At 39.1% G+C, this 15,438-nt stretch overlaps 1 protein-coding gene across 1 annotated transcript in view; it reads right to left on the reverse strand.

The window, feature by feature from the left end:
* The window catches only part of mtcl2 (microtubule crosslinking factor 2), a 92,468-nt gene that overhangs the window by 64,665 nt on the left and 12,365 nt on the right, over positions 1 to 15,438 (reverse strand). Inside the window, 1 exon segment of the mRNA XM_062426926.1 lies at positions 4,579 to 4,728. Coding sequence (XP_062282910.1) covers positions 4,579 to 4,728 — 150 coding nt within the window.

Consider the following 15,438-nt stretch of genomic DNA (forward strand, 5'->3'; position numbering starts at 1 on the left):
TAAATACTTTGAATCAAAATCTGTCATCATGCAAACATGTCCTGATGTTAGTCTTTGTATGCATATCCTGAGCTTGCTATAGATTGAAACAGGAATGCATGAGGAAATAATCATTTGCATGTTGTCAAATCTTCTGCTAGAGAAAGAACAAAAAGAAGGATACAGTACATTGGCAGTGGTTAATGGCAGCTGGGACACTTGGAGCCAAAGTCCATCCATCTATCCATCCAAGATCAAAGTCCTTCATTTATTCTGCTTACAGTATGATTACCTAATGAGCACAAGTGTCACCTGACCCTCATTGCTCTCTTCTTAGCCCCACCATTTATCTGTCTATCCATTCACGAAAAACAGCACTGCAATTCGCCAGCGCACACACTGCAGCTGCAATTTTTTTCTATTTACACTACACACTGTGAATCACATAACCACAACAAGGGAGAGCAAAAATGGCAGAAACTACAACAAAAAAATAGCTGCAGTGAAACAAATACAGATGAGGAAAACTGCAGATACAGAAGCTGGTTTACTCTGCCGGCTGTTGAAAGAAAGGATATAAACAAAGGCAGAGGAAAGAAGATGCATGGTATGTGTTTCTGTTTTTGTTCATGACACACTGCTGAAATTGATGTGCCTTCATCCTCCAAGTCCATCCCTCAAACATCAAACTCAGCTTCATTATCTCCTCCACCCATCACTTGAATCAATCCATTCCTCCAGTCGAGTCTCCTCACCTTCAAATGATAAAACACCTGAAAAAGATCTGAAAGCACCCTTTCCATCTTCCCCTCTATTTCTCATAAACCTCCAGAGACTCCCTCTTTCACTTCTTCCCTCACTCCTTACATCCTTCTATAACTCTAACCCTCCCCTCTCCTCCCTCCATCAAATCCGACCTTGTCTCCCTCAGAGGTCAAACAGCTGGAATGGATCGATGGCTTTGGAGAGGGAAGGTAAGATGGCAGCAGAAGAGAAGAGAAAGAGAGGGGAGAGTAGGGTGGGGAAAGACAAAAATGGAGAGGTATGAGAGAGAAGAGGAGTAATGGCTTTGGTATGGAAGAGGGGGTGATGGACAGAGGAGAGGTTTTGACGGGATAAAGAAATCCCTGAATCAGCATTCCTCTGGGTCTCTGTGGGAGCAGCAGGGGAGAAGGGAGGGAAGGTGAAAGGAGGAAATAAGAATGGGGAGTGATAATAAATGGAGAGAACGAGATGGAGCAGGCAGGGGAGGGATTGAGGAGGGGGAGGTGATAAGTCTGTAAGGGAGGGATGGGAGGAAAGGATAATGGGACAGAGAAAATTAAGAAGGGAGGGATGGAATGAACATCTCCCTTCTCCTTATTAGATTTAATTGCGTTGATCTCTTTACCCACAGGGGGGTTAACATGGAGATGAGTGTGTGTTTGTGTGCTTTTTGTGTGTGTTGGTCAGTGAGCTAAATGTACACATACCCTAATAATGTGTTAAGATAAAAGAAAATACTTGCATATAGTTTCAGAAGATAGCTAAGACTGTATTTACATACATACAACATAAATGAGGCTACTATCCATGTGAATACTACATTTAGCTAAGGCGCAATCCCTAGCTAAATACATTTTGCACAATGATGCTTAAAAGTGCTGTAAAATGTATATTTCTGTTTAATTTGTGCTTCTAAGTGCAACGTCACGTTAACATTTATAACACTACCAAAACAATTGTAATATATTAATAACACATTGCTAAAAAAAAAAGTCTAAATAGTTTCACATTTTAGTTCTGATAACAGTGTAGCTAGAGACAAACAACCTTTGTTAGCCTATGAGCATTTTTAGTTAGAATTATCAGTTGATAATTAAAATAAATGTACTTTTAGGTTTGTAATCTTTAGCTCACACTACCATGTAATATAAAGTACTGTTACTAGTAAACAATGTTAACAAAAATGCAGCTAATAGAAGCTAAACAAACACTGGGCTACAGAAGTCGCTAACATAGTGCTAATAATATGCTAACAGACAGCCGCAAAAACTGCAGTCGTTTATAGCAGTATATTAGCTGCAGCTGAAGTGTAATAATGTATAGGCTAGCAACTTATAAACATACACAGATTCCTTGCAGAGAGCTTGTTAGCAATATGCTAGCATGTGAAAATGGTGAAACATATTCTTATCTACAGTAGGACAGGTTTCTCTTTTTGTTAGGTTTGACGAGAATAATCCCTCTATAGTTCCCAGTAAAGAATCGATGACCTACAGCGGCACACTATACTGTAGGTCTAGCCAGTAGACCGCATAGCATTGCTTTTTAAAGAACATCGATATCAAAACAGACTGGAGCCTGCAGCCGCCACCACAACATAATCAATAATTCACAATCTTGATTTACACCTGTGAATCACCAAAGCCTTCATTGTCTGTATGTTCTCCTATCTTAAATGCCTCTTTGTCTAGTCCGTTTTATCTTTTTAACATTTATTTTTGGCTTTACAATGTGTATATCTACTGTATATAACATGTTCTCTCTCTAAAGTTTAGTTTCTTCCTCTCTTATATCTTTCCTTCATTGTTTTTCAGTATCTGACTCACACTTGAATTCTCCTGTTTATATAATCAAAGGTGACACAGATACAAATGAGTGAGACATTCCTGTGTGGATGAGCACACACACAATCACGGTTTCCCTGAATCATATCAACGATGTGAAGAATTCACATCTCTGCAGGGTTAGCATAACTCAACAAAACAGACCCAAACACAGCTTATGAAACCATGTTAGTTAGACTGTCAGCAAACAGCCAGAAACCCCTCAGCACACTCAACATGCTAATATGTGAAGGGAAAGATAACTAAATATAAGTACTCATGGACTGTAAGGTGCACGATACTGTTGGCACTATTTCTGAAGTGTAACTACAAACAATTTTCAACAATCCAATCTTTGTTTTAGTCATTTTTTTATGGATAAAAATGTGCTTGTTGCAGCTTTCCAAATGTAACAATTTTAAGCTTTCGTGTGTCATACATGACAGTAAACTGAAGATATTTGGATTTTGGACGGTTGATCGGACAAAATAATACATTTGTATATATTACCTTGGGCTCTTAGAAGTATTTGACACTGTTTTCTGACATTTTATTAACAATCAAGAGAACAATTAGTAACAGAATAGTAGCTGTAGCCCTATTTTAATGCATTTATCTGACTGCTGGATATATAAAGTTGCACAGTGGGTGAAGTTATTCGCAGAGGTTAAAGTTGAAGTCCAGTTCATTTTGTGCACATGATGACAGGAAAGTGGAGCATTTCGGAGGCTGGAAAGGTCATGAAACTGTTCCACTTGAATCAACAGTAAAAAAAAAAAAAAAATCAGCAACTACATTATAAAAAAAATGGTTATTTGATGAAAAGGTGACTACCATCATAAATAACATAAACAGAAAGCAAAAGATATGATGGGGCTGGAACAAGTCAAGTCCAGCACCTGCATCAATCTGCTCCTTCAATAATCCAGTTATTTTAATCAAATCAACTGCCTATGATCTACTGCTGTAAAGTAATCCTATAGGGTAATAGAGTAGTAAGAAAACACGGAGCATCCTTCCCAGATCTCCCCAAACAGCAAACTGGCAATTTTATCAAGGGAACACACAGTCCGGCCAGATGGAGCAGACAGACCAAGATCCCATGCCAGCGACCCAGCCATCCATCCAACCCTGACCTGGGCCGTAGCCATGACCATCAGCCCGTCAGGCACTGAGTGAAAGAGACCATAAGCAGAAGCGAGAGAGAGAGAGAGAGAGAGAGAGAGAGAGAGAGAGAGAGAGAGAGAGAGAGAGAGAGAGAGAGAGAGAGAGAGAGAGAGAGAGAGAGAGAGACAAGAATGGAAAGACAGAGCCTCATTTTCTGTTTTTCACTCAGATTAAATTTCTCAGATGGAGGCCAGTGGAGAGGTCAATTTTGCGCCACTCAGAGCGAATCTGGGTGCAGCATCAATTTATTTTTATTTTTTTCCCTTTCAAATGGAGTGCACCGCCAACTCTGTTGTTTTTATTTTCACTTCAGCTATATTTCTTCCTTTTCATCACAGTGCTTAACTGGCTACACTTGGTAAAGCAAAAAGTCCCTGGAGTGGCGGAGATGAAGTCAGCACTAGATGAGAAAAGAAACAAGCTCTCCCGAGGATTTCAGGTAAACTGAGCACAGTAAACACTGGTTTCATCAAAGGGCCAAAAGGACAACAGGCTAAATAAGGATCTACCCGAACCTCAATGTTTAGCTAAAATTTCCAGTTAGGTCCAGACTGAAAGAGACACTTTAATCTGAATTTAAACCCTAGTAATCTTCTACAACAAAACATGGTTAACTAAATGGCACAGCAGTGAACTGTTTCAACTGTAGAATAAATATGTCATAAGCCTCCTGTTAAAGAAACCCGATGGCACCTTCCTCATCAACTACAAAAAAGAATTCATCCACCCATGCTGCCAAACAGCATTTATCCCATCCAGAAAGCAAACTACTGGCACTACTGACTCTATTTTGGCCTCTCCTGGCCTGGCTCCATACAGCACAGTGTGGATATTTTTATCTTACCTTGTCAATCTCCTGCTGCAGGACCTGTTTGGCGACTTCCAGGTCCTGCAGTCTGACCCTCAGCTCCTCGTTCTCCTGCTCTAAACGAGTCCTCTTCTTCTCCCCGCTGTCCAGCTGGCTGTGGAGACGGATGGACACGTCCTTCGCCACCTGCGAGGGTAATGAGAGAGGGATGGAGGGAAGGTAGAGAGAAGAATAAAGAGGTTATAACACTATTTTGGTGATGGGATGAGCGTATTTTAACTGTATTCATCATTCATTCACATTCTGCTTCACATTCACACAGTTGCTGAAATTCAAAACTGAGTGTTATTGCTACTAAGGGACACTTAGCAAATAAACAACAAAACAAATGGATAAAGTAATAATGCATGGGGTGTAACCGCTACCCTAAGTCATGCACCTTATTTTAAGAGAAAGTACACGAGGTGGAGTCTTTGGTAACTCTTGTATATCTTAATTTGCCAGTGCTGACAACAATAACCTTTCAACTATCGTCATGGGATATTGCTCAGGAGATTATTCCTAATCTTTCAGTCTCCGTTCAGGTAAAAGAGACTGAATCCTGGCTCTGTTTAATTTAATTTTGAGGCGACAGAAATGTTCTAGGAGCGCTGCCAGTGCAAACAGGACCAGTTAAATGCTGGTGAATTTAGCTGAGTCTGTGAAGTGTGTCGTCTCTACCAGAAGGAACGCTTTGCATGTTCAACCTAGTGTGCACGGGGGGGTTATTTAAAAAAAAAAATTCTAATAACGCCAAAAAGATAATTAATACCACTCTAACAGGAGCTGGTCTTGTATACATAATGAAATTTTATGATAGTCTGATAGTTTCCCCCTGAGGGGATTTGTTCATGAAAAGTTTCTAAAGTCAAACAAAGACAAAGTCAACTCCCTGATGTCTGATATGAAAACAACACAGGGCACAAATTCTCCCATCTGATAAAAGCATTATCGCTTAGTGGATTATAAAAGTGTTTTAATATTCAAAGTCAGTATTACTTTACCGTGTAACAAATGTAATGAAATGAAATGTATGCAGAGCTGTATTAGTGGCACTGTTTAGTCTATGTTGGTAATAGGGCAATTAAACTGAATTACAGATTTAAGCAGCATTTTGTTGTCCAAATATCTATATACAATGTTATACTGGTACAATGTAGGTGTGTTACAGGAACATGTTCTTCTATATACAAACTTAATGTCAAATGTCAAATCATTTACCAATGATGCCGTCAAACCTGTTCTCAGCTGTATTTGAGGAAACAAAACACACGCTGAGATCCAATATTAAACCACAGTGTTCATCTCTGTAACCTTTGTTCCTCGTTATAGTCTTTAGGGCAGCACTGGATTCAAAATATCTCACATATTGAATGTGAATAAGGGTTTTGTTCCAGCAATAATGCCTGAAGACCTCTGGAACAGGGCAGCAATGAAAACAGCATAAAACCTCTTATACAGAGTCATAATGATGGCTATCTCCGAGTCATTCAGCAGCACACAGCCTTACAATGGGAGTAATGCTGTTTTTATGCTGAATTACAAGCATCATCACTTTCTTTGCCATGACAACAGCCTATTTGTTTAGAGTTTGCAATACAAATACAGTTAAATACAGATTTAAATTAGGGCTGAGGGACTCTTGAATACTGTGTTGTTGAATACATGATGCTTTCGATCACCACATAGCATCATTACAAACACATACTTAACAGGACAGTTGAAGTTCAATAACTGCTTTAATCTGTATCACGCTCAGTCAGAGCCAGTTTGGTTATTAAAAAATAAAAAGACTAAGTGCAGATAAAAGGAGGTCATTTGCTTTAATAAAGGTTCATTTTAACTTCAAATTGATTGCATTAGCTTTATTGAAATTAAATATGAGCGCTTTTAACCCAAAATTGCTGTTTTAGATTTAATGAGATGAAACTTTAATGATTCCTATCGGGAGTTGAGTAGATAGATATGTCTGCGTTTAAATCAATCACTCAATAGCTCATAAATGACGCCATTTACTACAATGAGGATTTAATTTAGTGGGTCTTTAGTATCTGATGATTTAAGAGTTTTAAATTGATATATTGTACTTTTATGACTTTGAACAATTAGTGTGTGGGAGTTATTTCCTATTCATGATTTTACTTAATAAAAACCACGCATCTGTATTTGAATTTCTATGTTCTCACTTCAGAAAGGATGTAATCATATTGTAGTACAGCTCTACACAAGTGGCTTTCCAGCTGTCTTCATTTGACTATATGGAAACAAAGTGAAAGGTCAGTCAGTATAAATGTCCTATAATATCACTTAGTAATTGCTGTGACTTTAAGTTTGTGTCAGTGTCCGTATAATACAGTATATTCTGTCTGTAGTTTGAGAGGGAAGTCTGAATAGCAGATCTAAACAGCAACTGCAGCCATTATCATTTGACAGTGTGTATTTATCTGATTGTGCATCTGCATAATTAATAGTTTTACAACCAGTGGTTATATGTGAGTATCTGTCTACGTGTGTTTCTTTTTGTTGTGTGCGTCTGGTCTCTGTTTGATTCACACTTGTACAATTTGTGTCTCGCTGCTCTTCTGCAGCATCTCTGTTAGCACAATTTGTGAATGTGTGTATTTACTGTGCGCCAAAATGTCAGAGTGTGAATGTGTGTTCTTCTGAACCAGTGCCAGTGTGCAGCTGATTCCCACAATGCCCCACTGTACTGCCCACTCTAACCAGTGGCTCCCTGAGCTCCACCATGCACACTCCAATTCATGCTTTAATGTGTGTGTTGGTGTGTATAGACTGTGTATTTATTCTCCTTTTTGTACACCTCTTGCACTTCTCTCTTGTTTCAACAGTTTCTTATAGTTCTGCTTGTACGCTTGTCAAATCTGTTACAAATGCCTCATCTCTTTTCTTTATGTCATTATCATGCTGCATCTCTTTCCATATACTTCTCATTTTTACCCAAATCTCATATTTCATGGAAACGTTTCCATGTGTTGGTCTAAACACAGGTTTATTATGCATCCTATTGTTGACAGTGTAATATTTTGTTAGTACTGAATGCATTGTACCATTTTATACTCATAGGTAATGATCCAATCAAACAAATTCTAAGTTTAACACTGTACTCAACCTCAAAACCTCAGCATAGATGCTTTTATGATGATTTACTTATGACATTTTTTTTATAGCTGTATAGTAGCAGCTCATTCACTTCACACATATTGTGTTTTTCATTGTACAGTATAACAGTATCCATGAACATTACACTCAAAGATGCTCAAATTAGCCATACGTTATGACAACACAGTAGCTGATTGACTAAATTAGATAGTTACTGACATATAAACTCATTTTCTTTTTAAAAATGTTTTTGTTCTTTTGTTTTTTTTTGGTATTGATCTGCAACTGAAATCAGAGTAAGCAACAACAAAGAAAAAGCCTGAAAGATCACTTTAAAAGTGTCAGGCATATTTAAAGCGTTTGCTTTAATCAGTAAGTTTTAAGTCTGCGCTATCATTGACTTTACACTCTTGAGCTTTCTCATAAACGTAGTGAACAAAACCGCACCTGAAGGTACCAACACTAGAATTACATAATTAGCATTTAACATGCAACTCATTAGCCTGGTTCCAGATCCCTGAATAACAACCCACTTTTCTAATTTGTTCTTTCAACTAGTTGGTGAAACAATCGACCAATCAGAGCTTAGCAGGCAGGATAAAAAAACATGGTAACATCATGTTCCTTCATGGCCACCCAGCATATACATACCACCACACACATTAAAACTCACTGCACAGCCTCGTGCTGCAGTTCTCGGTTGCTGGAATACATTTCATCAACAGAAAATGAAATGAAGATGATTGACAGTTGATCTCAGGGAGGTGCAATGCAGAAATATGACAGTCGTGAGCACTTTGTAGTAAATATGGAGATGAAATACGATAGCAAAGCTACAAAGATCTCACGGATAACCACTTTAAACAAAAGTGCATTTCTGAATATCAATTGACTCCCTCTGTCTCCTCTCCTTCCTTAGTACAGTAGCCTCACACTATACATCAGCATGTGTGTGTTAGAAACACGGAGGAGCCTCAAGTCTTACAGAGCTTTATGTGTATTGAATCAGAAAGAAAACTGTGATTGATTAACACTTAATTTCAATACAAAAAACAGCTTTTATTTACAGGGTGTTTTCAACACTTGGGCCTCTGTTTCTACCCCTCCACCCACCCACCCCCCACTTCACTCCTATAATTTCCTCCCCTTCAACACTCCATTATTAGCCATTGATTGCTGATAAATGCTGTATTGTTCTTCTATGTTAAAGGGAACGTGAAGGAATTTAACACCATTGAGGCTGTAGTTTTACCCAGCAACAGAGCTATAGGATGTAATTAGCATTCAGTCGGGGTGCTGCAGAGCTTGGTGAGAAGCTGTGAATGTGTGTGTGTGTGTGTGTGTGTGTGTGTGTGTGTGTGTGTGTGTGTGTGTGTGTGTGTGTGTGTGTGTGTGTGTGTGTGTGTGTGTGTGTGTGTGTGTGTGTGCATGTGTTAAAGGGATTGAGTGTGTGTGTGTGTGTAGAGGGAGTACGAAATCAGGACAGTAGGAAAAAACATCAAACATAGAGGCATACAGGCAGCAAGGGTTTCTTGACTGTTCCTTTGCTCACACACAACAGAGCACACAATACACAACACACACACACACACACACACACACACACACACACACACACACACACACACACACACACACACACACACACACACACACAGGACACAGGGCAAACAGCAGAAACATTCAACAAGTGGCAGTTAGTCATCAAAAGGCTCTCTTTCGTGTACACTGTGCGTGGTTGTGTGTTTGATTGCGTTCAACAACCAGAGTCTTGTTCCTCTTGTTATCCAGTCTGCCTGCATTAGGCTGCACACACACATGTAAAACCTCTTTGATAAAATCTACAGGGAAGGAAGTCGTTAGAGAGATCACCGTTATGGAAACACAGCAGCTCAGTGTGTGTGTGTGTGTGTGTGTGTGTGTGTGTGTGTGTGTGTGTGTGTGTGTGTGTGTGTGTGTGTGTGTGTTGTGTGTGTGTGTGTGTGTGTGTGTGTGTATGTGGTTGCGCGTGTCTTATCTTTGTGAGGATCAAACTGAGGGGCTTTCTGCATGGTCCCAACTTCTTCAAAAGGCTTCATTAGGATCATAAGGATATAATTAAGTCTACAGTAATTTAATGATAGTGTAAATGCTGGACAAGTACATAGCATGTGATGTAAGAAGCTATGTCACTGAGGGTCCTAACAAGTATTAACATAAAAACATAACAAACACAGAAACATGCATTTTAAAAAACTGAATAATAGTTCACTTTTTTATTTCTAACCTAGAAAAATCCTGAAAGATTCATATATTTCATTCATTTCTATATTGAATTTACATAAAGCATGTAAATCGATTATATGTTTTATTAAATCTGCTATTTATTATTTAGGGGGCAGGAATAAGCAGATATATGGAGCATTCATTTCTGAAGTCCAATATTTACTTTCCTTTTAGCACAGTTTTTGGTCTCCACCAACTCCTGAGAAAATGATCTTGCTCTTTAGCTGCTGTCAGTCTGCCACTTGGTGCAGGGATGTAATATGATGTACAGTGGGTTGTGAGAATCTTTAGCTCCAAACAGCTGCCTTCCGTGTCTACAAACAACATGATGAGAGTGATGAGAGTACACCAAACCAGTTGCCTGCCGAAAAAACAAAAACGATGAACTGGAATATCCAATAAAGCTTAATGCTTAGTTGTTCAGATACAAGTAGTCATAAGGTCCATTAATGTTGATTATAACGGCTTTAACAACAGTTAAAGAAGATGGATGTCATTTTCATCTCTGTGAAAATGTACTTTCAGTCTTTTTTTCCCCTTATTCCTTTCAGCCATTGTGCAAAGTCAGGTTAAACATTTCTGACCAATCTCTCTACTGAAAACATAGAGATGAATTTTTTTTAATCCAACACCTGAAATATTCCTCAAAACATCTTCCTTTCATAATTAATACATAGAGTTGTTTTTTTTATATTCCCATGAAGTCCATCCTTTAGATGTAACCTGTCCTTACTGTTTAGGAGCAGTGGGCGGCAACAGTACTGCACTCCAGTCTGGCCATAATCTTGCTCAAGGGCAAAGGCAGAAGTACTTCTAACACCTACTGAAACATTCATGTCTGTCGGTGTGGGAGGAAACATGCAAACTCAAGAAAGGCTTCAGTCAGCCCTGATGGGGTTTGAAATCAGAACCTTCTTGCTGTGAGGTGACAGTAACAAGTACAGAGCCACTCTGCTTAAAATCAATTTATTACACCACTTCGGCTTTGGTCTTTAAAAAAAAACAAAAGAAAAACAAGCTCAGCAGCCGAGTCCTTTGTTGTTTTGAAATGTAATTTGTGGCTGAAAGCTTTTTGAGAGGAACATTAACATTTTTACTCCCGAATACATGTCAGCACCACAATTTTATTTATGGAAGCCCGTTTTCTTTTTTGTCTATCTTAGACTTTCCTGCAGTGCTTTAGCCATTTTGTTATGAGGTAAACTAGGACCACAACCCTTTATACTGACTGAGACACTCCTTTAATCTGCAGTTTTATTCACCACAGCACTCCACAGTGGTTCAGCCCGCATGTTGTTTATCAAATTGTAGACTTTGGCTTCATGTTGGGGAACAACGACTAACAGAAAAGCTTCTTACAGACCTCCACCTTGGAGGTGACTACATTGTTTTTTAATGAGCTATGAAATGTGCTTACACAGTGCTGCTCTCTGTAGAATTATCGACTGTTTAGCTGAACCCCTCAGTTTATCATAGAGGAGAGTACTGCAGAATCAGCTTATAGCTGCACTGTCAGATAAGGAGTGTTTTTGAAAAAAAAAAATCTTTCTTTCATAATCACACCAATGGTTCTGAAATGGCTGACAAACCAAAATAGACTGCTGCTCTGTCTCCATCTGGTTTCATTACACATTGAACATGTTTGATTTAAATTTTGGTTGCAACACATTAAGTCAATAACAAATGTGCAAAGTCATATTTCACAAGATAATGAACTCATATACAGAAACTCAAAAATACAAGTTAAAGTTCCACAAACAAAATTCATCTGAAGTGAAAGTATGTAACACTATCCTCCATAGTTGTATACTACTGGCCTCAGATGAGCATGTGCAAGCCAGAGAGTGGCTGTTAGCTTTAGAGATACTTTGTTTACATAAATAGATGACACAAATTCATACCGCATATGAAATAATGAATGACAGCTTGGATGACAAACACATTTCTGGTTCTCTGACAATCCAACGAGGCATCTGTGTTCATATTTTTCTTGTTATCTCTCTCAGTGTGTATCTGCGCTGTGAGTTTCCTGCAGGAGCCTGGTATTGCATCATTTTTATCACTGCTGTTTTTAATGCGAAACTGTCAGGACTCTTGACAGAAAGACGTAGATTTACAGGCCTGGACCCACAACACTTATCACAGTGTATCAAACACAGAAGTTGCAAGAGAACTACAGTTGGGGGCAAGCACATACTAAAATTTCCATATTGCTATTGCAGCTGCTTTCATGCTTACAATTTATGATTTGTGCATTCAAGAGTCAAAGATTTTGAGTGGGAAAGCACTTCAGAAAACAGGAGACCAGTTTATATACTTTATTTAACTTCTGTCTAAGAATGAGAGGGTTTGTCAGGAAACTGTGAAGAACTCATAGGTAACGCTGATGTTGATGTTTAGTTTTGAGGCTGTTGCCCTTTTTGACTTTCATCCAATACTCTGGCCTCTCAACACCCATTTAGAGGATGTTACATCACAAGTAATCTGCTTCATGTCTATATATAAAACCATTATGTGTGAAAGAGAGGGAGAGAGAGAGAGAGCCACTGGCGTGACAGCTGTTCCAGTACAGGCTATCTATCTTTGGATGGAGACACGGAAAGAGAGAGAGAGATAGAGGGTGAGAGTGGGACAAGGGTGATGGAATGTGATGAATTCCCACAATCCATGGCATGTCGTTTGGCATGATCTCACTTTCAATATCCCCAACCATCATTACATCCATCCATCCGTTCATGCAAACATACAGGCATCCGTTCGGGAGTGAAGATATATTACTCAATACCATAGCTGTTGTATTAGTAGTTGCAGTATTATTGAATGGGCCTGCGTCCAATAATACTTCTATTATCTATTTATCTGTCAATTAATCATTCAGTCAATGAATTGTCAATAAATTCTGGGTTGGCTTGACATGACTGATGGAAAAACCTTTTTTATTGACAAGTGATAGGAAATGTAATGTGTCTATCACCTAATTAGTGACGCTTATCATTACTATTGTTCAGTAAAAACAGGTCTACACAACAAGATATGGAGATATTAGGTCAGCAGATCAGTTATAAATACTACAGAGGTGAATAGTAGAAGCAGAAACAGTCACAGTGAACGTTTAATGAAGAGGTGTAGACAACAGGCTCTTACTGCATTTTTTGCAAACCAGCACACCTCCAGCAGCTCATCAAGGTAAACAACTTATTTTATCTTGCCAGTGACTGTGCACTGCTCACCACATGGCTCAGCACAACTGCCCAAATAAACACACAGATAAACCGAGAAAAACTGCCATGACAGGCTCTGAGGTGATGTGGCAGCAACTTCAAATGGATTGTTTTGGCAACCAAACATCCAAAAGTCAAATATATTCAAATTTCAATAATGTAAAGCAGAGCTAAGCTGCAATGTATCCCATCTGAGTAGCTAAAAGAAAACGCATCATCATGACACACACACACCCACACACCCACACACACACACACACACACACACGGAAACCACGCTTCCTACTGTTAGCAGGGATGTAAACTGTGACACTGGCGTGGAAACTATACTTCCTACAATGTGTGTGACACGTGGCACATATGTGGGGGTTGGCATGTGTTTGTGTGTGTGTGTGTGAAAGAGAGAGAGATAGAGAGAGAGATGCAAGAGGAACACTTTCCTGGATCTCATGCAGTACATCTACTGTACTGAATCCAAGAGAGAGAGAGAGACAGAAACACACACACACACACACACACACACACACACACACACACACACACACACACACACACACACACACACACACACACACACACACACACACACACACACACACACCGGACACACACAGTGACATATGGAGAATGGAGATGAGGCTGTGAGCTGGCCCTGTTCAGATAAAAGTACCGGATACTGCTTCCTCCCAGCTCTAATCTAATGCCTGTGTGTGTGTGCTTTTGTGCTTTTGAGGAGCAGTTTCAGTGTGGTGACTGGGTGAGTGAAGACATTTTTGGAAAGTTAAGACATTTGACTGATCCTCACTTCTTCAAAGGGTTGTTTGAAGATTAAAAAGGTTAAAGTTAGAGATTGGGTTTGGGTGGTGTGATGGTTAAGGTTTAGAATTTCAGGTTACTTAAAGGCATTGTACCAATTAGGCTCCTCACAAGTATGGCAGTACAAATGTGCGTCTGTGAGGGAGCAAGGGGGGGATGAGTTCACAGGAGGTCTGAACTGAACCAAACAAAATAAAGAAGTGAGAAAAGAGAAGAAGAAATAAAAATGAGCCTGCAAAAATGCCCAGGAGGAAATATGTTCAATGTATTATATGAAATCAGGCATGGTGCCTGAGAACTTTAACCCCTGCATTTAATCGTGAGCCCACAGGACATTGGACTACTTCATATCAGTAGATTATATTTCAATTACCTATGGCACAAACTGTACAAAGGTGCCACATGTAGACTCCATAAAGCTGTCCTAGTTTACAGCCACTGTTGTAGTGATCTGTCCTTATTTGGGCAACCACAGTGAAGTTCCACGCTGCTTACAGTGCAGGCTGAAAAGCTCATAGACCACTCTCTCTATACTGACAGCACATATCCAGCTTCTCATCTAACACCCAGTAAGACAGCAAATAAGCAGCTACAACTTTAAAAGATCAGTTCACTCAAATTATAAGGCAAGGCAAGGCAAGGCAGTTTTATTTATATAGCGCATTTCATACACAGTGGCAACTCAATGTGCTTTACATACTGTAAAAGAAACAGAAAAAATTGAAAAAACATGGAATTTGAGAAATAAAAATAAAACCCAATCATCCAACACATACATACCCCCCCTCCCCCCCCCCCCACACACACACACACACTAATAATAAAAACAAAGTACAGAAACATAGAAAGAGAGAGAAATAAAATACTATAATAGAGCATTAAAAATAAGATTGCAGCATAAAATAATGATTTGCTTTAAAATCATTAAAAGGACATAGAGTGCAAATGAAAGATTAAAATTTAAAGTGCTTTGAAAGAGCTCAATCATAAGCACAGGAGAAAAGAAGTGTTTTTAACCTGGATTTAAAAATATTCACAGTTGGGGCTGATTTCAGTTCTGCTGGTAGTTGGTGCTGTTCTGCTGTTCCAGTTGTGTGCAGCATAACAGCTAAAAGCTGCTTCACCATGTTTAGTCTGAACTCTGGGCTCCACTATCTGACCTGAGTCAGTAGATCTCAGAGCTCTACTGGGTTTATATTCTACTAACATGTCATTCATGTATTCTGGACCTAAACCATTCAGTGATTTGTAGACCAGTAGCATAACTTTAAAATCTATTCTATAGCTGACTGGGAGCCAGTGTAAAGACTTTAGAACTGGAGTAATGTGCTCTGATCTCTTTGTTCTGGTTAAAACTCGAGCTGCAGCGTTCTGAATGAGCTGCAGTTGTTTAATGCTTTTTTGTGGGAGTCCAGTCAGAAGACCGTTACAGTAG

Source organism: Scomber scombrus, chromosome 10 (assembly GCF_963691925.1).
Source record: "Scomber scombrus chromosome 10, fScoSco1.1, whole genome shotgun sequence".
In the NCBI taxonomy this organism is placed as follows: domain Eukaryota; kingdom Metazoa; phylum Chordata; class Actinopteri; order Scombriformes; family Scombridae; genus Scomber; species Scomber scombrus.